The following is a 22446-nucleotide window of genomic DNA, read 5'->3' on the forward strand; positions in this document are numbered from 1 at the left end:
TGTTTGTTCTTTTTGTAGTTCCTTCAGGTGTAAGGTTAGATTGTTTGACATTTTTGTTTCCTGAGGTAAGCTTGTATCACTATAAACTTCCCTCTTAGAACTGCCTTTGCTCTGTCCCATAGATTTTGGATCATCATTTTTTTCGTTTCCACTTCTCTCTAGGTATTTCTTTATTCCCTCTTTGATTTCTTCAGTGATCCATTGGTTGTTCAGTAACATATAGTTTAGCCTTCACGTTTGTGTTTTTTGCAGTTTTTTCTTTATAGTTGATTTCTAGTTTCATAGCATTGTGGTCGGAAAAGCTGCTTGATATAATTTTAATTTTCTTAAGTTTACTGAAGCTTGTTTTGTGGCCCAGCATGTGATCTATCCTGGAGAATGTTCTGTGTGCACTTGAATTTGTATTCTGCTGCTTTCAGATGGAATGTTCTATGTATATCAGTTGAATCCATCTGGTCTAATGTGTCATTTAAGGCCATGTTTCCTTACTGATTTTCTATCAATGGATGATCTGTTCACTGATGTAAGTGGGGTGTTAAAGTCCCTTACTATTATTATGTTACTGTCGGTTTCTTTCTTTATGTCTGTTAATGTTTTCCTTATGTATTTTAGGTACTCCTGTGTTGTTTGCATATATATTTACAATTGTTACATTTTCTTCTTGGATTGATCCCTTGATCCTTCTTTGTAGTGTCCTTCTTTGTCTCTTCTAACAACAGTCTTTATTTGAACTCTATTTTGGGGAATTCCCTGGCGGTCCAGTGGTTAGGACTCCACGCTTTCACTGCAGGAGGCCCGGGTTTGATCCCTGGTCAGGGAAGGAACTAAGATCCCACAAGCTGCATGGCGTGGCCAAAAAAAAAAAAAAAAAAATCCTGAAGTCTATTTTGTCTGAAAAGTATTGCTACTCTAGCTTAGTTTTGATTTCCATTTGCATGGAATATCTTTTTCCATCCCCTCACTTTCAGTCTGTTATGTGTCTCTAGATCTGAAGTGAGTCTCTCATAGGCAATATATATGCAGGTCTTTTTTTTTTTTATCAATTCAGCCGCTCTGTGTCTTTTGATTGGAGCATTCAGTCTGTTTATTTACATTTAAGGTAATTATTGATATGTATGTTTTTATTGCCATTTTGCTAATTGTTTGGGGGTTGTGTTTGTAGGTCTTCTTTTCCTTTCTTCTTTTGTTCCCTTGTGATTTGATGACTGTCTTTAGTGTATTGTATTCCTTTTTCTGTTTGTATGTGTATCTATTATAGGTTTTGATGTTTTTTTGTTTTAGTATTTTTACTGAAATATAGTTGATTTGCAGTGTTGTGTTAATTTCTGCTGTACAGCAAAGTGACTCAGTTTTACACATATATACATTATTTTTAATATTCTTTTCCATTATAGTTTGTCATAGGATATTGAATATAGTTCTCTGTGCTATACAGCAAGACCTTGTTTATCCATTCTATATATAGAAAAGCTTACATCTGCTAACCCCAGCCTCCCACTCCATCCCTCCTCCAACTACCTCCCCCTTGGCAACCACCAGTCTGTTCTCTATGTATGTGATTCTGTTTCATAGATAGGTTCATTTGTGTCATATTTTCGATTTCATATATAAGTGATATCATTATGGTATTTGTCTTTGTCTGACTGCACTTAGTATGATAATCTCTAGTTGCATCCACATTGCTGCAAATGGCATTATTTCATTCTTTTTCGTAGCTGAGTAGTAGTCCGTTGTATACGTGTACCACATCTTCTTTATCCATTTATCTGTTGATGAACATTTAGGTTGTTTCCATGTCTTGGCTGTTGTGAATAATGCTGCTACGAACATAGGGGTGCATATATCTTTTTGAATTATAGTTTTGTCTGGATATATGCCCAGGAGTGGAATTGCTGGATCGTATGGTAATTCTATTTTTAGTTTTCTGAGAAACCTCCATACTGTTTTCCACAATGGCTGCACCAACTTACATTCCCACCAACAGTGTTAGGAGGATTCCCTTTTCTCCACATCCTCTCCAGCGTTTGTTACTTGTAGACTTTAATGATGGCCATTCTGACCAGTTTGAGGGGGTACCTCATTGTAGTTTTGATTTGCATTTCTCTAATAATTAGCAATATAGAGCACCTTTTCATGTGCCTATTGGTTATCTGAATGTCTTCTTTGGAGAAATGTCTATTTAGGTCTTCTGCCCATTTTTCGATTGGATTTTTTTGTTGTTGTTGAGTTGTATGAGCTGTGTGTGTATTTTGTAAATTAAGCCCTTGTTGGTTACATAGTTTGCAAATATTTACTCCTGTTCTGTAGGTTGTCTTTTTTTTTTTTATGGTTTTCTTTGCTGTGCAAAAGCTTGTAAGTTTGATAAGGTCCCATTTGTTTATTTTTGGTTTTATTTCTATTGCTTTAGGAGACTGACTTAAGGAAACATGGGTACAATTTATGTCAGAGAATGTTTTGCCTATGATCTCCTCTAGGAGTTTTATGGTGTCATGTCTTATGTTTAAGTCTTTAAGCCATTTTGAGTTTATTTTTGTGTATGGTGAGTTTATTTTTGTGTATGGTGACAGTCTTTTCACCACTTGCTGAAGAGACTGTCTTTTTCCATTGTATATTCTTGCCTCCTTTGTCAAAGATTAATTGACCATAAATGTGTGGGTTTATTTCTGGGCTCTCTGTTCTGTTCCATTGATGCATATGTCTGTTTTTGTGCCAATACCACGCTGTTTTGATTACTGTAGGTCTGTAGTATTTTCTGAAGTCTGAGAGGGTTATGCCTCTGAGGTTTTTGGTTTGTGGTTACCATGAGGTTTTCATGTAGCAGTCTATATATATACGTAATTGTTTTAAGTTGCCAACCTCTTAACTTCAAATGCATTTGAAATACCGTACATTTGTACCCTCCCCCCTCACGATTACTGATTTTTTTATATAAAGTTATTTTTATTTATATTATCTATTTTGTTTTGGCTGCATTGGGTCTTCATTGCTGCGCACAGGCTTTCTCTAGTTGCAGTGAGCAGGGGCTACTCTTCGTTGCGGTGCGTGGCTTCTCATTGCAGTGGCTTCTCGTTGCAGAGCATGGGCTCTAGGCATGCAGGCTCAGTAGTTGTGGCTCGCGGGCTGTAGTGCGCTGGCTCAGTAGTTGTGGCACATGGGCTTGGTTGCTCCGTGACATGTGGGGTCTTCCTGGACCAGGGCTCGAACCCATGTCCCATGCATTGGCAGGCAGATTCTTAACCACTGCGCCACCAGGGAAGCCCCTGATTACTGTTTTTGATATCATATTTTACATCTAATTATTTTGTGTATCCCTTAACTGCTTATTGTAGGTTTAGGTGGCCTTACTACTACTGTCTTTTAACCTTCCTACTAGCTTGGTGCGTGAATGATTTCCTACCTTTACTGTACGTTTGCCTTTACTGATGTGTTTTTTCCTTTCATAATTTTCATATTTTTAGTTGTGGCCTTTTCTTGTTCACTTAGAGGTTTCTTTAACATTTGTTATAAAGCTTGTTTGGTGGTGCTGAACTCTTTTAGCTTTTGCTTGTCTGTAAAGCTTTGTTTCTGCATCCAGTCTGAACAAGAGCCTCGCTAGGTAGAGTCTTGGCTGTAGGTTTTTCTTGTTCACTGTAAATATTATCGTGCCACTCCCTTCTGGCCTGTAGGCGTTCGGCTGAAAAGTCAGCTGATAGCCTTATGGGAGTTCCGGAGTTCCCTTGTGTGTTGTTGTTTTTCCCTTGCTGCTTTTAATAATCCCTCTTTAATTTTTGCTGTTTTAATTACAATGTGTCTTGGTGTGTTCCTCCTTGGGTTAATCCTGTGTTGGACTCTCTGTGCTTTCTGGACTTGTATGACTGTTTCCTTTTCCAGGTTAGGGAAGTTTTCAGCTATTATGTATTCAGATATGTTCTCAACCCCTTTCCGTCTCTTCTCCTTCTGGGACCCCTGTAATGCGAATATTAACATGCCTGATGTTGTCCCAGAGGTCTCTTAAACTGTCCTCATTTCTTTTCATTGTTTTCTCTCTCAGCATCAGTGGTTTCCACTACTCTTGTCTTCCAGCTCGTTGACCTGTTTCTCGTATCATTTAGTCTACTGTGGATTCCTTCTAGTATATTTTTCATTTGTTATTCTTCATCTCTGGTCGTTCTTTATATTTTCTGTTAAAAGCTTCTAATTTCTTGCACTGTGCGTCCATTCTTCTCCTGAGTTTTTTGATCATCGTTACCGTCACTACCCTGAACTCCTCCTCGGGTAGATTGCCGATCTCCACCTCACTTAGCTCTTCTTCTGGGCTTTTGTCTTGTTCCTTCATCTGGAACATGAGCCTCTGTCGCCTCATTTTGCCTAAGCTGCAGTTTGTATTTTTATGTATCTGGTAGGTTGCTTACGTTTCCCGACCTTGGGGAAGTGGCCTTTCGTAGGAGATGTCCCATGCATCCCAGCAGTGCACGCCCCTCGTCACCCAAGCTGTGTGCTCTAGGGTTTCCCCTGTGAAGGCTGCGTGGGTCTTTCTGTTGCGGCGGGCTGCATGGGCAGGCCCGCGTGGCCCTCGCCCAGCTGGTTGCCAGGCTCTGCCTCATGTGGAGGCTGCTGGCTGCCGCTTGGCAGGGCCCGGTCACAAGGTGGCCAACTGCAGAGCCCCAGGGGGCCCCAGGGCTAGTGCTGGCTCACTGGTGGGTGAAGTCAGGGTCCAGGAGACTCCAGGGCGGTTGCTTGCCCACTGGGGGGTCCTGGGGTCAGTGCCAGACTGCTGGCAGGCAGAGCTGGGTCCTAAGCCTGGTTGCAGGACCCAGAGGTCCCAGAGCTGGTGTAAGATCACTGGGCTGGGGGCGGCCAGGTTGTTCCTAACACAGTTGGGTGCGGAGTGTCCTGAAGCGTGTGCTGGCCTGCTAGTGGCCAGGGCCCCGGGCCCAGCTCGTCCCAGGGCAAGGTCTGGCGTGCCATGGGCAGGCTGAGGGATTGGAGTTCTCTTGCGTCTGGCGTGTGCCCCCTGGTGGGGGTGGCAGGGCCTGGGGCTGGTGCCCGCGCACTGGGGGCTGGAGCTGAGTCCTGGGCCGTCTGGTGGGCAGGGCTGTGTCCTCAGGCGGTCTCCAGGCAGCCTGTCTGCTGCTGGGTGGGGCTGTGTCCCAAGCCCTGTTCGGCGGAGGGGTCCCAGCACCAGTGCCTGCAGGCTGCTGGGTGGGGCCCGGTCTTGGCGCCAGAGGAGCTAGAGGGAGGATCCCACAGCGGTACCTGCCAGCCCCAGCATACACTCGCAGGAGGGAGGCCCAGGAACGGCTGCCGCCAGCGTCTGTGGCCCCAGGGCGAGCCGTAGCTGCTTCCCGCCTCTCCAGGAGACTTTGGAAGACCAGCAGGTAGGTCTGGCCCAAGATCCCAGGAAATTACAGCTTTGGCCCCGGGCCCCGGAGCGTGGGAGACTTTGTGTGTGCCCTTTAAGAGGGAAGTCTTTCTTCCCCCCAGTCCTGTGGAACTCCTGAAATTAAGCCCCACTGGCCTTCAAAGCCAAATGCTCTGGGGGCGCGTTTTCCCAGGGTAGGACCCCTGGGCGGGGGGGCCTGATGTGCGGCTCAGAACTCTCCCTCCCGTGGGAGAACCTCTGCCATGTTAGTTTTTCTCGTTCGTGGGTCACCCACCTGGGGCTGTAGGCCCGACTGTGCAGCAGGTCCACCCCTCTTAACTGTCTCACTGTGGTTCCTTCTTCGTGTCTTTGGTTGTAGATCTTTTTGGTAGGTTCGGTCTCTTTCACTGTGCTATTGGTGTGCTCGTGAGAGGAGGTGAGCTCAGGGCCTCTCTACTCTGCCACCTTGGGTGATCTCCAGCTCCAGTCTGGCCGAGGGAACTTTCTGCACTGACGGACGCGGGCCAGCCACATACAGCAGCCCACTGACCTTGTCTGACTGTTGACCACCAAAGCCTGCGTCAGTGCAGCCAAGAAACTTTTCATTTCTTTCTTTTCATTCAAACTGGCTCGTGTTTAAACAGCCACATGTGGCTTCTCCCTCCAGGATCTGCATCCTGACACCAAGCCCACCCCAGCCCCCGAAATGAACCACTCCAGACAACGGTACTTTTCCAATTACAGCTTTTTTTCTTTTCTTTTTTTTATGAAAAAGATCACACAGAATTTGCCAACAAACAAAATTCCAAAAGAAACTTAAAAAAAAAAAGGAAAACAATAATTCCCCCAAAAAACAAAACCGAAGTCTGGCTTTTCCTTCCTTAAGATTGTCTGGACGAGGCCTCCGGTCCCCCGGAAGGCGCGGGGGCTGTAAGTGCTTTCGTGGGCTGAGCAGGGCTGCAAGCTTGCCGGCTCCCTCTCCCCTCCCTCAGCCTCTGCTCTCCCTAAGTCCTTCTCCATCCTGGGGGCGAGTACAGTACACCTGGGCCGGGGGGGGGGGGCGTGTGGGGTGAGGTTGGGACAGGGGGCCCGTGAAGCTGGGTGCTAGACACGCTCATCTAACAGGAAATAAAAAATAATATTCTGCACGTCAGAATGTGTTCGCTTTTTTTTATAATTTCATAGCTATTTTTTTCACAGTTTTAAAAAGTTTATATTTATATATATTTATATATATTTATCTTTATATATATAATTAAAAAGTTGACTCCATTTGAAGGCGTATGATACAGGGGAGAGTCTCTTGGTACAATAAAACTGTACAGGTTAAGAACTGCCGCCTCCCTCCGGGTATGGCCGGGACGAGGATTTCAGCACCATGGGGGTTGTCTGTAGTGTGAGGGTCTGGACCAGTGGGGTGGGCCCTCCCGGGGCCTCGGGGCACGCAGCCCCCTCCCCCTGGTGCCTGGCCGGTGCTCCTGGGCACCCCCCCCACACACACACACCTGGCTCTGTTCCCCAAGTCCAGGCCGTCCTGAGAGGGTGGAGGCCGGGCCCCGGGCAGGCACCCTAGAACAGGCCCGGCCTGGTCGCTGAGGCTGGGGGGCATGGGAGCGCCCCCATCCCACGGTGGGAGGCTCGGGGCGGGCTCCGTGCCGAGGGGGCCAGGCACTGGGAGGACCCCCCCCCAAGCAGCGGGAACCCCCCCCCCAAGCGAGCATCAGGTGGGTTGCTCGGAAACCCCCTCCCACCGAATCCCCAGTTGGCACCGGGACCTGGCCGAGCGCTTACAAGGTGCTGGGACCCGTGAGGGGCCGGCAGAGCCCTACCCTGATCGCGAGGAGCCCTCTCATGGGGGCACCGAGGAGTCAGGAAGGGGGTCTGGACGTGTGCACATGTGCGCACACACGTGCATGCATACGGGCACACACATGTACACTTACGCGCCAGGCTGTCCGTGGGCACACTTGCATGCACGCAACCAACGCACGAGGCCGCCGAGCCGTGGCAGTGATGGGGAGGGCCCCGCCGGGCCGGGCGCTCAGCAGAGCACAGGCACGCCGTCGGTAGAGAAGATCATGCCCGTGGTGGGCTCGTAGGTGCCCGCCAGGTAGTACAGGCCCTCGCTGTCCTGGTACTTCTTGGTCTTGAGCATCTGCTCGTACTGCTCCAGGCCCACCACCAGGCACTTGTGCGACACCGTCTGCACGTCGTTCTCGTCCACGTGGGAGGACTGGTACAGGGCGCGCTGCGGGCACACGGGCGGGCGTCAGGGGGAAGACCCCTCCCAGACCCGAAGGACCAGGGAGAGATCCCCAGAGAGAACTCGAGAAACACAGTGGGGCTGAGGACGAGGATGGACAGAGACCAAGGGAGACACCCAGAGACTAGGAGATCAAGAAACAGACACAGAGACCTGCAGAGTAAGAAACCAAGGGTGACAGACGCAGAGGCAGCGGCTGGGAGAGACCAGGAAACGGCAGCTCAGGGTCAGAGAGACTGGGCGGGGAGGCCGAGGGAGCCCGGCCCCTCCCGAGGCCGCGTGGGGAGGGTTATCGGAGGCCCCACCGGCGCCGCGCGCTCTCCTACCTCCATGAAGTCCTTCCTCTGGCTGGAGGCTCGCAGGGCTGCGGGGAGGCTGCGGCCGGGCTTCTGGTCCCAGTGCTGTGAGCGCAGACCGGGGCTGCGGTGAGCCCGGGCCCCGCCTTGCCTGACCCCCGACCCCGACCCCAGGGGAGGGACCGCCCCGGCCACGCCCCCCAGCACGGCCCGACGCCGAGGCCCCGGCCCACCTGGCCCTCGTGGAGGCGCTTGCCCGGGCTGGTCTCCTCGGGGTGGTAGAACCACTTGACGCGGACCACCATGTTGCTGCCCCACGACTCCCACATGCTCTGGATGCGGCCGATGTAGGGCAGGTTGGGGCGGCCAGCCGACAGGAAGACGGCGCAGTCCCCGATGCGGATCATCTCCTTGCCGCGCACGATGGCCTTGTAGAAGAGCTTGCGGGCCTTGCCCTTCATGCCGCGGCGCTGTGGGCGGGCGAGTCGGGTCAGGGCACGCGCCCCGCCCCCGCCCCCGCCCCGACCCCGGGGTTCCACAGCAGCGGCGCCAGGGGAGAAGCCCCCTGCTTGCTCTGATCGGGGAGCCCTCGCTCATCCCCTTGGCCGACCGGGTTTCCAAGAGAGGCTCCACGTGAACTAGGGACCCTGCAGCTGGGAGCGACTTCCAACTCCCCGTTGCTGAGCCGTGTCGGCCAACGGTGCCGGCGGGGCCCCAGGGACGCCCCACACGCGAGCGTTTGTGCGGCAGACGCCACAGCCACTGCTGGGGCCCAGCAGGATCCCTGCTCCTCCCACTGGGTCCTGACACCAGCCCTCGAGGCACAGCGGCCCCTGTTGGCCCCCAATTTCCAGACAGGGACCGGGAGGTCCCAGGAGGGGACACGGCTGCGTCTCCGGACAGAGCACATCGCTCCCCCCCACGCTGCCCCAACGAAGCAGGTTCACTCAACACCTGCCGGGGTCACAGAGCCTCTTGCTCACGGCACAGCCTCAGTCTACACCACCCTGAGCAGCGCGGGGGCTCAGTACCAGTCAGCCCCGCAAGCGTCCGAGCAGAGGTGAGGCAGTAGGGCGTGGGCAGCGTCAACCCCCAGGCACGGCCGATTGCCCCGCCCCACCCCCCACCCCCCGCCCATTTCCCCAGGAAAGCCACTAACAGATCAGAGCCCAGCCCGGCGGGATCCAGCACTGGGCCCACGTCTGCCAGACCCACAGTGTGGCTGGATTTTTTTTTTTAATTCACTCAACAAACATTTCCTGAAGCCGCCTCAGTGCCCCCGCCTGGGCTGGCACTGGGACACACAGATGGGCAGGCTCCAAGGAGGGAAGAGACCAGCCACCAGAATCCAAAACCCAGCGCCAGGCAGCTCTGGGACCTGTCGCTGTCCCCAGGCAAACACGGAGAAGCCAGGCCTATGCAAAGCTCTGCTCTGCCCTCCAGTGGAGCCAGCGCGCCTTCTCCTCGACTAACCTGTAAAACTCGTTTCCCTTCTCGGACTGGCCACGAGGCGGCGCCAAAGCGTTTTTTGTCTTTCTTTTTTTGTCTAAACAAGAAAAACCCACAGGCTAATTTCCTACCTTATCCAGCTGTCCCTTTTCTACTTTTAATTCACCGGATCCCTGGTGAGACTTTTTTTTTGGCCGCATCGCAGCAAGTGGGATCTTAGTTCCCCAACCAGGGATCAAACCCGTGCCCCCTGCAGTGGAAGCATGGAGTCCTAACCACTGGACTGCCAGGGAATTCTGTGACAGACTTTTTAATGTCCAGGTTTCTTACGGGTTCTGTAAACTGCTCAAATTATTTTCAGCTCAAAGCATGGTACTAACTGATTCAAGGTGACAGCGACGGCTAAGATCTCTAAACCAACGCATCTGACAGCAGGTATGTTTCTAGGCATCCACGGCCACTCTCCTCACAGATCCCCCTTGGGCCCCTGGGGCCAGCACAGGACTTGGTCTGGCCAATCCAAACATCCCACCCTTCTCCTGGCCATTGTGACTGGCTCAAGGGTGCACCCGGGACCTAAGCCAAAGACGCGCCAGCAACTTTAGCTTGAACCCTAAAAAAGACACCTCCTTCCTACTGTCACTTCTGAGCTGGCAGGTCAGCTGAAAGCTGCTGGGGCTGCCTGTTGCCAGCAGGAGAGGGGCTGCCGGAGAAGGAGACCAGTACAGAGGAAGGGAGGAGAAACTCAAGCCTGGAGCACGAGCCCGAGAGTGGGTCTGAAGACAGCCCTCAGGCCCCTGGATCCAGCTGTACCTGAAGCCGGACACCCTAGACTTTGGCCCTGGGCTCTGACCCTACAGCAGCAAACGCCCCGAGCAACGCTGACGCTGGCACGTGGGAGATGCTAAGATAAGGAACTGGCCAATCGCCGTGGGGGCAGGACAGTGAGGACACCCCTGTCCTCGGCTCAGAAGCCATCACTCCTTGATACGGCCCTGGATACAGTGCCTGCTGGGACCAGAGCTCCAGAGGGGCTGGTCTGGAATGTCTGAGTGCGGCTCGTCAGGGAAGATTCTACAAGAAGCTACACATTCAAGTTTGCTATCTCAAGTGGTGGCCCTGCTAAGAGAGGCCCTTTCAGCCTGGAGCCAGCAATCGGGGGGTGGGGGACGCACGTAAAGTCCGACAACTCACACCTTGCAGGGTCGGAGCAGCAGATCATCTGCCCCAGATTCAAGGCGGTGCCGCAAAGGCAGGGAAACCAGAAGGAGAGCAGGAGCTGCGGGGGTCGGGGGGGACCCTCCCCGACTTCCCACTCTGCAGCCCTTGCCTGACCAAGGGGGGAGTTCCCCACCCTATTCTAAGGAGGCTTTGAGGGTGCAGCCTGTGGCAGGTGGAGTTGTCCACCCACCAACCCCCCGGGGATCCAACTGACCCCGGGTGGCACAGTGGGGAGCCCTAAAAGGCTGCTGCTAAGACAGAAACCCCCAAGCTAGTCTTGATTCAGAACATCCTACAACTTCTCCGGCCTTGCTAACACAGCCAGGGAGCTGATACAGTGCAAACATGCCAGAAGCTTCTTAAGCGGTACACTGCCAGAGGCCCCGCAAGCTCATTGCTGCCAGCCCCCAGCCCCTAAAACCTGCCTGGCGGCACCGGCATTAAAAAGGTCCAGACCCAGCCAGGTGCCTCCTCCGGGCCTGGCTCTGGCGTGGCCTCGGAGGACCGTGGACCAGGGCGGCAGACGCTGTGGGGAAACCAGACGGGCTGCACCCGTAGACAAGGAGCCTGGCTCTTCCTGCCCAGGGGCATGGGATGGACTGGTGGCCTCCAGGCTGTTCCCCTTCTGCACACAGAAGCTTCTCGTGTGTGCGTGTATATGCAGGTGCATGCACGTGTACATGCATGCATTTGTGTGTGTACACGTGCATGTCTGCGTGTGCCCAAGGCATGGGGGGGCATGGAGGACTCCTTCTGGAGAACAAACACCCACCTACTACAGGGGTGGCCACATGACTCAGACCCAGTCAACCAGAACGTTCTGCCTTGTGGGCCACACTGATTAGCTCAGGGGCAGGCAGTGACCCAGCCCGGCCAACAGAGGGAAAGAAAGTACCTTCTGCTGTGACTGCTAATTAGCCAACCAGAAGCCTTGAGCCATTCATTTTCAGCGGAAAATGAAGCAAAAGCAAAGAAACTCAGGCTGTGTGGCCGCGCGGTTCTGAGACCCTGCGGCATGGCAGCTGAAGGCCTGCGCGGTAAGTGGGTCCCGCAGAGGGTGGGTCTGGGTCCCGGGGACCAGAGGCAGTGCTGCTGTGTGAGGGGCAGGACTCTGGGGGAGTCAGACGGACTCCACACCCGTCACCCCGACTCTCCACCGTGGGGCTGCTGGGAGGCCAGAGAAAGACACGTGGGGACGACCCCGCCCCCAGCTACCTGCGTGGGCTTGCCGAACCACTTCCAGAGCTGCCGGGCGGGCAGGAAGGCGGCGATCTTGGGCCGGTTCTCCACCGACGGCAGGCGCTGCCGCTTGGCCAGCTCCTTGGTGGTGGGGAGGTGGACGCCCTCCCTCTTCTTGGGCCGGCTCTTGGCCCCGGCCTGGGCCTTGGGCTGCACAGGCTGCGGGGGCTGCGGCGGGGGGGCCTGGGGCGCGGGCGCCGGCGCCTTCTTGCCTGCAGAGTGGGCCGAGGAGCGGGCCTTGGCTGCCTGCTTGGGCGCCTTGCTGGCGAGGGCCGGCGGGGCGGAGGGCCCGGCTGCCGGGACAGGGGCGGCCTCGTCGTCTGAGCTGCAGGAAGAGTCGTCCGTGGTGGAAGAGGACGAGGACGAAGAGGACGACGACGAGGAGGACGACGAAGACGAGGAGGAGGACGAAGAGGACGAGGACGACGACGAGGACGAGGACGACGACGATGAGGACGAGGAGGACGAAGAGGACGACGAGGAGGACGAGGACGAGGACGACGAGGAGGCCCTCGAGCTGGAGGCGCTGCAGTTCCGGCCGCCGCCGCCCTGGCCGTCCTCCTCTCCCTCCGTCTCAGAACTGCTGCTGCTGCTGCCGCTGTCGCTGCTGCTGCCGCCGCTGCTGCTGCCGCCGCTCTCTGACTCCTCGGCCCCGTCCTGCTCGGCCTGGCCCTTGTCCGGGCTCTTGGGGCTCCCCGAGTCCTCGAACGTGAGCGCGGCCCCAGGCTCCTGGGCCAGGTCGCCGTCCCCCGCCTTGGGCCGGGCCGCCTTGGGCTCGCTGCCGCCGGCCCCCGGAGGGTAGCTGCCCAGGCCCAGCAGGCCCTTGGGCTCCTGCCAGCCCCCCGCGCCAGCGTCCTCCCGCAGAAGCAGGGCCTCTTTGGCCTTCTTGCTTTTGGGCGACGTCACGCCCTCACGGTCCAGCTTGACGAGCAGCTCGGCCTCTTCCCCGGGCCTCCGGGCGCCCTTGGGGGCCGACTCCTCAGCAACCCGGGCCTTCTTGGGCTTGGGGCGCGTGGCGGGCATGGTGATGGGCATGGCGACGAGGGCGGTGGGGGCCAGGGCCGCGGCGGGGGCCGGCAGCTCCCCAAAGGGCTCGGGTGCCGGGCAGCTGGTGAAGGCGGACGGCGCTGGGCTGGGCTGTCGGGGAGCTGGGCGAGCCTTGGGGGCCTTGGCCCGCTTGTCCACAGATTCTGGGGGACTCTTCTTGGAACCTGGGGTGCTGATGGGCTCCAGGGCCAACGGGGTACTGGGGACCTCATCCGTCGAGCCCCCCTCCTCCAGGACGGCAGCTCTGTCTAGAAGAGAGAAGGAAACAGCCCAGTGAGGCCAGGACTTCGTGACCAGCGAGCCCGTCCCCATCCCGGCTCTGCCGGGTCCTGAGCGGGGCTGGGGCGGCAGCCTCTCGGGGCCTCGGGACAAGCGGCTCTCGCGCCTTAGTTGTCCACACGTGGTGGCCCCAGAGTGGCCCTCGGGAGCCTGGGCTCTTAACCCAAAGCACTTTGCTCTGGAGGGAACACAGCTGGCTGGATCTCAGCTCTGCCTCTGACAGGTCAACGCGCCTCCCTGAGCCTCAGTTTCCTAATCTGTCACAGGGTCCAAATAGCCCTGCAGCGCCAAGTTCCCGCACAGGTGGGAAGCGGTGTCTGTGCAGAGACCCTGTGTGAGCAGCAGGCCCCAGGTCCCGGCGGCCCGGGCACGGCCAACGTACCGCTCTTGGCTTTGGTGCTGGGCTTCCGCCCGCGCCCCCGGGCCTTGGCGCCGGGCTCCTCGGACCCTGGCGCGGCCCCGTCTTTGCTCTCCCCGGTGTCTTTGCTGGTCTTCCGGCTGCGGCGCTTGGCGCTAGGCACCAGGAGGGCGGGGGATGGCTCAGCACCTGTGGGGCAGGACAGACAGTGGCTCAGGCCCGGGTCTCCACTCTCCTGGCCACAGGAGTGTCATCTGTCATGGGGAGGAGGCGGGGGGAGGAACCAGACGACACTGCGTGGCCTGCCCACCTAGGCTGCGCAGTCGGGTGGGAGGCCCATCTGTAGGGACGTAGCTTGGGTGTCTGCACATGCGTGCGACGAGGGCTCCTCGAATAAATGACCAGGGTGGGGCTGACCCTGTGGCTTTAATGATCCATTTGGAGGGTTCACGAAAACACTGGACCCCTGGAAGTCAGGCAGTCCTGGGTCCGAGTCCCGGCTCTGCCTCTGACCAGTCGAGGGACCCTGGATAAGTCATTTCACCTCTTAAACCCGAGGTTCGTACTGGCCAAAGGGGATGGTATTTCCAGACACACAGGACTGGACAAGAATTGAACGCTATCACGGACACAGCGTGGAACTGTCCGTGACAGTTACCGATCCCTCCCTGGCCTGGACTGCCCGGCCTGGGGCTGGTCTCACGAGTCTCGGGGTGCAGATCTGGGGAGGCCTGGGATTCCCCCCTCCCGAGACCATTCTGGGAGCCCCCACCCACACTTCCTGCCATTTCCACCCGCTGTGGGTGCAAATGGTCCAAACAGCAGACAGAGCCCAGAGCCAGCCTGCAACGGGTGGGCCCCCGCCAGGCGGCAGGACCACCACTCACACTGGATCTTGTAGTCGGGGGGCAGGAGGCGGATGTGCGAGAGGGGGATCCTGCCGGTGTCTCCGTCATCGAACTCCACGGTGATCAGGTCCCCGTCGTCCTCAAGGCCCAGCAAGCCTGTGGGAGGAGGGGTGGAGTCAGGGGGCCGAAGGGGAGCAGAGACGAGCCGGGAAGCAGCCCCAGGAGCAGGATGCAGGAGGGCGGGTGCGCAGCGGGCAGGACGTGGGCTTCAGAGCCAGGCGGTCCCGGGAGCACCGGCTCCCAGTCCAGCCGAGCGCGCGGCCGTGTCCACTCGTCCCGAGACCCTCCGCAGATCAACGAAGGATGGGGCTGGGGTCACCCCAGCCCCATTCCCAAGTGCTGGACACTGAGCCCTGAGGCTGGAGCCGTGGGCTATCGATGAGTGAAGAGCCGCAGGTGCTGGTACTGGTGTCCCTAAACAAAACATCCCCCCCCAGCCTTCAGGAGGCCCCGCCCACACACAGCGTCCAGTCTGCTTGCTGAGGATCACCAGTGACGAAGGAACAGCCTCCAACAAAGGACAGCACAGAACAGAGAGGCACAGACACACAGCCCACAGGGAGAGGAAGGGAAAGGCAGAAGGAAAGGGAGCTGAAGGAACCTCAAATGGAAACAATATGTCCCCGGAAAAAAAGGAATCCATGAGAACAAAAAGAGATCTAATTTAAAAAAAAAAAAAAAGAATATTTAGACAGTAAGAAAGAACTCTTAGGAATACTATAAACGACAGCAGAAATATCCAAAATTCAATAGACTAGAAGGGCCAGAGAGCAGAGGTGAGGAAATCTTCCGGAAAGTAGAAAAGATTTAAAAAATGGACAAGAATGAGAAGAAAGATCCTAGTCTTGAGGGCCACCAGATGAGTGTGAGTTCCAGGAAGAAGAGGGTAAATGAGGGAAGGAAACTCTGCAAGAAGTAATATGAGAAAAATGTCTAGGAACAAAGGAAATCTGCTTCCGAATCAAAGCCCCCTTCCCCCAAATACCCAGCAACACACACCCACACCCACACCCAGAGAGAGAGAGAGAGAGAGACGGGGGGGGGGGGGGGGGGGGGGGGGAGAGACAGAGAGAGAGAGAGGGAGAGAGGGAGAGGAGAGAGGGAGAGGGAGAGAGGGAGAGAGAGAGGGGGAGGGGGGGAGAGAGAGGGAGAGAGGTGGAGAGAGAGAGGGAGAAAGACGGGGGGGGAGAGACAGAGAGAGAGAGAGGGAGAGAGAGGGAGAGAGGGAGAGGAGAGAGGGAGAGGGAGAGAGGGGGGGAGAGAGAGAGAGAGAGAGAGAGAGAGAGGGAGAGACGGGGGGGGGAGAGACAGAGAGAGGGAGAGGGAGAGAGGGAGAGAGGGAGAGAGGGAGAGAGGGAGAGAGGAAGAGGAGAGAGGGAGAGGGAGAGGGGGGGAGAGAGAGAGAGAGAGAGGGGGAGGGAGAGAGGGAGAGGAGAGAGGGAGAGGGAGGGGGGGAGAGAGAGAGGGGGGGGAGGGGGGGAGAGAGAAAGACAGAGAGGGGGAAGGGGGGGAGAGAGACAGAGAGAGAGGGAGAGAGAGGGAGAGAGGGAGAGGAGAGAGAGAGAGAGAGAGGTGGAGAGAGAGAGACACAGAGAGAGAGAGAGAGAGAGAAGGGGGAGGGGGGAGAGAGAGGGAGAGAGGTGGAGAGAGAGAGAGAGAGAGGGGGAGGGGGGAGAGAGACAGAGAGAGAGAGAGAGGTGGAGAGAGAGAAAGACAGAGAGGGGGAGAGGGGGAGGAGAGAGAGACAGAGAGACAGAGAGAGAGAGAGAGAGGGAGAGGAGAGAGAGAGAGGTGGGGAGAGAGAGAGAGAGAAAGACAGAGGGGGAGGGGGGAGAGAGAGACAGAGAGAGAGGGAGAGAGAAAGAGAGAGAGAGAGGTGGAGAGAGAGAGACACAGAGAGAGAGAGAGAGAGAGAGAAGGGGGAGGGGGGAGGGGGAGAGACCACATGAAATTCCCGATCTAGGAATAATGGGAAGATTCTGAGTTTCCAGAGAGAGAAAAGTGGGTCTCCTATGAAGATTTGGGCCTCTGACATCAGAATCTGGATGGAACAGTGACTTCGAAAAGGTGAAGGAAGATTATTTCCAATGTAGAATATATACCCAGCTCAACTATCTCTAAAGAACAGGATAGGGGGCTTCCCTGGGCGCAGTGGTTGAGAGTCCACCTGCCGATGCAGGGGACGCGGGTTCGTCCCCGGTCCGGGAAGATCCCACATGCCGCAGAGCGGCTGGGCCCATGAGCCATGGCCGCTGAGCCTGCACGTCCGGAGCCTGTGCTCCACAGCGGAGGAGACCACAGCAGTGAGAGGCCCGCGTACCGCAAAAAAAAAAAAAAAAGCACAGGATAGGATAAGGAGACCCTGGGCACACGTGTACTTGAGGAATTTACCTCCCATGGACCCTTTTTCTCCGAAAGCTACGGAAAGGTCCTCTGCCACAAGGAGGGAAAGGGACAAGGAAGAGAAAGACACGGGATGCAGCACAGGAGAGAGAGAAATGGAGTTCTCAGAATGATGGTAAGGGGACATCCCAAGAGTGACACCCGTGAGGCAGGCCTAGCAAGCCATCAGCCCCCAAGGCTCAGAGGCCAGAGAGCCCCGGGAGAGCTGAACAGAGATGAACTTTTCCCCTTGTGAGAGAACTTCCTGCCCAGCATCCCCGTTCCCATCTCCTGGGCACGTATGGATGACGTTAGGCGGCCAGGAGGTGGACTATCTTTGGCCTCTGGTTTTGGCTTCGGGCTGTAACACACGCAGATCCCCGGCTCCCCGACGTGCTGGTTCTGCAATAGCTAAGTGTGCACTGTCTGACTACCTGCCGGCTTTGTCGGTCTGGCATCCACACACCCACATCTTCTGGGCTACCTGTTATTTTGTCTGCCCAGCTTCCAATCTCTTATTCTGCTAACAACGTCAACGTTCCTGGGGAAGCGGCCTTCCCTTCTCAGTCCACAGGCAAAAATCAGGAAGCTGCCTCAGTCGTCAGCAAGGACGAGCCCAAGACCTGTGACCCACGTGAAATCTATGTGACCCAAGCCAGCTCAGTGGGACTCCATCCTAGGACCCAGATGGGAAAAGTGGGAGATTCTCTGATAACAGGATTTGTTCAGAAGGTGAGAGAGAGTCCCCAGGAGCGGGGTGTGATGATAGCACAGCTGAGAGCATGGCTGACGGACACTGGGAGCCTGAGCCCCGATGACGCCGTGGCACAGTGACTGGGTCCAACCGCGCCTAAAGCCCTGTAAGTCTTCACTCAGACGAGCCGATAAAACTCTGTGCTTAAGGCCACCTGACTTGGGTTTCAGGAACCAAATGGACCCACGCCAACACGGCGGGAAACAGGGGTGCCAGGGAGGGTCTCGGGGGAGGGGCTCACCTCGGACCACGGTGCCCGGGTAGAGGCAGCGGTACTGCTGGCTCCAGTAGGCTGCGATCCTGGTCCCTTGCGGCAAGAAGCGAGTGGAGGCCGGCCTCACGTCAATGATCTGGGAAGGCGAAGGGCTGAGCGCGGGCGGTGGGCAGGAGCAGCCCCGCGCCCGCCTCCCCAGCCCCGTCTCCCTCCCTCACCGCCTCCTGCAGCAGCTGCTCCAGACAGTAGATGTGGGGCCGGTTCCCGCGCTCGCCCTCCACCACCACACGGTATCTGCGAGGCCAGGGCGGCGAGGCGTGAGGTCCCCAGGGGAACCGCCACGCCCCAGACTCCCAGCACCCCCCGCGCCAGCTCTACCTCCCGCACCACGGGGACGTGCCGTTGGAGCCTGAGGGTCTGCTGACCTGCGGCATAAACTCGGGGCCGGTCTAGCCCCTCTGCGCCCCCGTTTCCTCGTCTGCACAACCAGGGTTCACAGATCCAGGAGAGCCCAGCGCGCCCTCTCCTGCTCCTTCCCGCTGAGCCCCACCTGGGGGCCCGCCCATGCCCCCCAGTCCTATGCAGGGAAGCCACAGCTCAAAGAGGCGAAGCGACGCGCCCACAGAGACCCAGCAAGGCTCTGGGTGCAGGACTGGGCGAGGCTCTTAGGCTCTGAGCGGAGCTGCCCCGCCTGGCGCCCGCCCGCACTCACATGTCCGGCGAGTGCACCGTCTGCACGTGCCCCGCGTACAGCAGCTTGTCATCCATGGGGATCAGCACACGCAGGCCATCCTTCAGCTCATCCTTGTCGATGATGCAGGAGCGAGGGGCTGCGGGAGTGGGCTCGGGTGAGGCGGGGTTGGAGCGGGGTTGGGGGTGGGGGGTCAGCCTTGAGACCCTCCGTCCCGTCCCCTGTGCCCTGCCCCCCAGGCCCACCTGTCGCCCCGTCACCCCTCTCAGAGCAGAAGGCCCAGGGTGCCTGCAGGCACACGTGCATCTGTGCGCGCAGCTATGTGCCAACAGATGGGCCTCATGCGGGGCGCTGCATGCGTGCCAGGTGTGCACAGCCCCTCCCCTCCCAGCGCGTCTGCAAAGATCCCAGGCAGGGAGGAACCGGGGTGATACCCCGCAGGTGCTGCCCCACCCTCATCTGAAGACCACCCCTCTCTGAGCCCCAGCATGAGGCGATGCGTCATCAGAGCCCGTCACGCCCCTCAGCCACAGCCCTGGGACCCCTCCACCAGCCCCTCCTCCACCTTGGATGCTATCTGTTCTGGTGGACACAATCCCTCACAGCTGGGCTGTCAGCGCTGCCCACCCGGACCCGGCCTCCGCCCGAGGCTGCCACGCCCCATCACCGCCCCGGGCCACGTCCCCTCCTGGGACGCCCACCCCAGACTCTCCTCAGTTCTCCCCCTCCAGGCCCGACCACGCTGGTTCAGCCTCCGGGGCCTGCTCTTCTTCTCTATAGGACCTTGAACCTGGGCCCTCCCTGCCATTACCCCACACAGAGAAACCCAGATGGCTCGCTGGGGTGGACGGAATGACAGGCCCACTTCTTGGTCCCCGCCTGCACCCACACCCCTGCCACGGCTTCACCACGGGTGGAGTGGACTTCCCACCTCTTGACCTTGGGCGTGACCACGTAACCTGTTTTGGCCAATGGACGCGGGTAGAAGTGCTTGAATCTGAACCGAGCGAGGTCTCGGGAGGCCTCACTGGTTCCCACTCTCCCTCTCGAGCCTCTGGCAGCACGGCCATGAGAAGAACACACCCTGACCAGCCCAGCGGTCCAGGTGGGGCAGAGCTGTCCCTGAATCAGTGGACCCCTAGCCATCCCGTTATCATGGGAGCAAGCCCAGCTAAGGTCACCCTGCTGTCCTGCTGACAACTTATTGCCACCCTCCATTGAGTCTGAGCACTTGGTTGTTACACAGCAATAGCTGACAGATACACTCCCAAGCAGGTGACAAAGCTCCTCAGGGCTGGCCCTGCTCCCCCTCTCAATCCATCCCCACCCCCACCTAATTCATGTCCTCAACCTCAAGCTCCAGACCCCCGGGTCCAAGTGCCTACTGGATGTCACCTCCCTGGGATGTCCTCCGAGCATCCCAGCCTCCAGCCAGCAAAGCCCAGTTGCTCCCCTCTGAGACCCGTCTCGATGACAGCTTCTCCCCACCACCTGCCAATACCCATCCACACCCCTTCTCTTCCCCTCATCTGCTCACACAGCCCATGTACTCTCCCTCCTAACGCACTCAAACCCCCCCATCTCCCTCCCAGCTGCCCATTCCCTCCCCCTCCCGATGCTAGCTCAGGCCCTAGTAACTGCCCCAGGAGAACCTCCTGCACCTCCAGGCCCAAGCCAACGCAGCATCGTGGGCACTCACCGGGAGTTAGTGGCCTCTCCACAGCCCCGCCTCGGGGCAGGTGCTCATCCTCAGAGAAGCTCGAGTCCTGGTTGGGCTCAAAGTCCTCCTCGGCAGCCATGCTCTCCATCAGCTTGCTCACGGCTCCCCCCTTCCCCCGGTTCTGGGGACAGAGCAAGAAAGACCAGCGGCTTAGGACACGGCATCCCAGTCCTGCCCGGCTAGGACCCTCCCTGGAATCCCGGGGTCACAGCCAGGCCTCAGTGGAGTCTGCCACATGGGGGACTGGGGTCCCAGCTGGGCTCACCCCCCAGGCCAGAGGGAGGATGAAATGGGCTGAGGCAGCGCCTCCAGCCACACGAGGGATCTGGGGGCATGGGGGTGGGGCACACCCAGGGACGCCTCCGTCTGTCAACCAAGCAACGCAATTCACCCAAGCCTGGGGCCCCATGGGAAACCTCACCTCCTTCTTCACCTCCTTCCCTTTGGCTTTGGCCTTGTTCCTCTTGGCAGCGGCCGGAGAGCTGGTGTGAGGGGCCCGGGCCTCGGGGGGCAGGGCAGGAACACGGGGAGGGGGCAGCGAGGCTCCCGATGCGGCCTCCTTCCCCTTCTTCTTCTGGGGATGAAGCGACAGGGTGGCCGTCAGCGGGCAGAGAGGGCCCAGGCCCCGCCGCTCACTGTCCAGAGAGGACAAAACACCCTCCCTCTCCTGGCAAGTATTTCTGGTTTCAATCTCGTTTTATTACTACTGTATATTACTTGTTGTAAAAAAAAAAAAAAAAAAGACACCACCGAAGTGTATATGCGTGAGTTCCTCTCCAACGACCCCACCAACCACAGAGGTAACTAGAGGGACTAGTAACAGCATGGCGTGTCCTTCCAGAGCTTTCCGCAAGCACACATAACCGTGTAAACATGTGGGCTATGCAGACACATCTGTGTATACACAGTACTTTCTTTTTTAAACACAGATGGGAATTTACCAAAAATTCTGCTTTGCAACGTTTTCCCCCTAGTACGTCTGGCAGACACAGAGGTGGTGGCGTCACGTTTTATTCTAACAGCTGCCCAAGGTGCCTTGATGGGGGGACCCGAGATTCATCCGACCACCCACCTCTGTTTATTCCTCTGCTGGATGGTGCCAAGAAAAACGACACTACCAGTTAGTTCTACACGTATATTCCTGGAAGGAGCACTTAGAACCGTACACCCACTGCCCGACTGCTTCCGGAGGCCTGCGTTACTTTCCTCTTGCCCCAGAAGTGTGGGGTGCCACATCCCCACCAACTCAAAGCCCCCAGGGTGGCTCAGGGACGCCCCCCGCGCTGGGGGAGCGGAAACTGGGCCAGCGTACGGGGACTGTGCACGGCTCCACTTATCAGAGCAAAAGAGTGGAAACAACCTAGATATCCAGCAACCTGGTGCGTCCGTAGATACAGTTACAAGCTTTTATCACAGCGGCTGAGGGTCCTGTTCTGAGGAAGAGGTGACAGCACAGGAAATGGAAGTGATGATACTCTGTATAAGAAGCAGGTTCAGGCTACAAAGGTGACGGGCGGTGGGGGCAGGGGTCACTTCATGCCTTTTTAAAAGCGACATGCCTAACGACCAACGACCAAGTCATGGGGCCAGGGGAGATGGAAAATTAAGACACCGAAAAAAGGAAGACTGGGCGAATGTTACCAAGACAACAGCAGAAGTCACAGCTTCCACATCAGACGGGTGAAATCCAAACCCAAGAGCATTAAAAGGAAAAAAAGTGGGAAATGTTAGAGCAATAAGAGGTATTCATTTTAATCTCTATTTGGGGGGAAAATATGTATTTTTTATATATACACACACACATTATGTTTTCTTGTTTCTGGTGCATGTTTTGATCCTGTACACATTTCTGAAATCAGACTGCATCTTGGGGGTTGAAGGACTGTTTGTCATGTGGTTATGTCTCCTCTTGCCCTGACTTCTGTTATTAAATAGACAGCTTGTCTTATGGGGCACATCTTTGCAGCTGTACACAGTAGGGCAAGAGACACTGACAGCCAAAAAAAAAAAAAAGTTATCTCCGTATGGAATTTAATTTTCTTCCTTTTCCTTATCATGCAAATTACTGTTACAATCAGATAAAACTGATAACCTTTTCTTTCCCACTGACCAGAAAGCCCATTTCTGGGAAGATTTTTTTTTTTTTTTTAATAAAAAAACTCCAAAACTGACCAGTTCTGTACACAGAACAGAGATGTTCATTGCTGTGGTAATTACAATGGCAAAAGACCATCATTAACCAAATCACCAATGGCTAGCATGGTTGATGGCGGGAGATGTTGAA

The 22446-nt window shown here is 56.4% G+C and overlaps 1 protein-coding gene across 5 annotated transcripts in view; it reads right to left on the minus strand.

Moving 5' to 3' along the window:
* Window positions 1-6068: 6068 nt before the first annotated feature.
* TNRC18 (trinucleotide repeat containing 18) overlaps window positions 6069-22446 on the minus strand; it is an 81856-nt gene continuing 65478 nt past the window's right edge. For 3 of the 5 annotated variants that reach the window (XM_082670104.1, XM_082670103.1, XM_082670102.1), the window contains 11 exons: window positions 20584-20736; window positions 20142-20283; window positions 18464-18581; window positions 17970-18045; window positions 17779-17887; window positions 14381-14497; window positions 13518-13682; window positions 11786-13104; window positions 8134-8370; window positions 7931-8005; window positions 6069-7589 (listed from right to left, as the gene is read on the minus strand). In XM_082670104.1, the coding sequence (XP_082526230.1) occupies window positions 7383-7589; window positions 7931-8005; window positions 8134-8370; window positions 11786-13104; window positions 13518-13682; window positions 14381-14497; window positions 17779-17887; window positions 17970-18045; window positions 18464-18581; window positions 20142-20283; window positions 20584-20736 (2718 nt within the window). In that variant the 3' untranslated portion in view covers window positions 6069-7382. The remainder of the gene's footprint in view (window positions 7590-7930; window positions 8006-8133; window positions 8371-11785; window positions 13105-13517; window positions 13683-14380; window positions 14498-17778; window positions 17888-17969; window positions 18046-18463; window positions 18582-20141; window positions 20284-20583; window positions 20737-22446) is intronic. The other 2 variants (XR_014297686.1, XR_014297687.1) reach the window with 2 other exon arrangements.

The sequence above is a fragment of the Grampus griseus genome, assembly GCF_964374135.1.
Source record: "Grampus griseus genome assembly, chromosome: 14".
Lineage (NCBI taxonomy): Eukaryota > Metazoa > Chordata > Mammalia > Artiodactyla > Delphinidae > Grampus > Grampus griseus.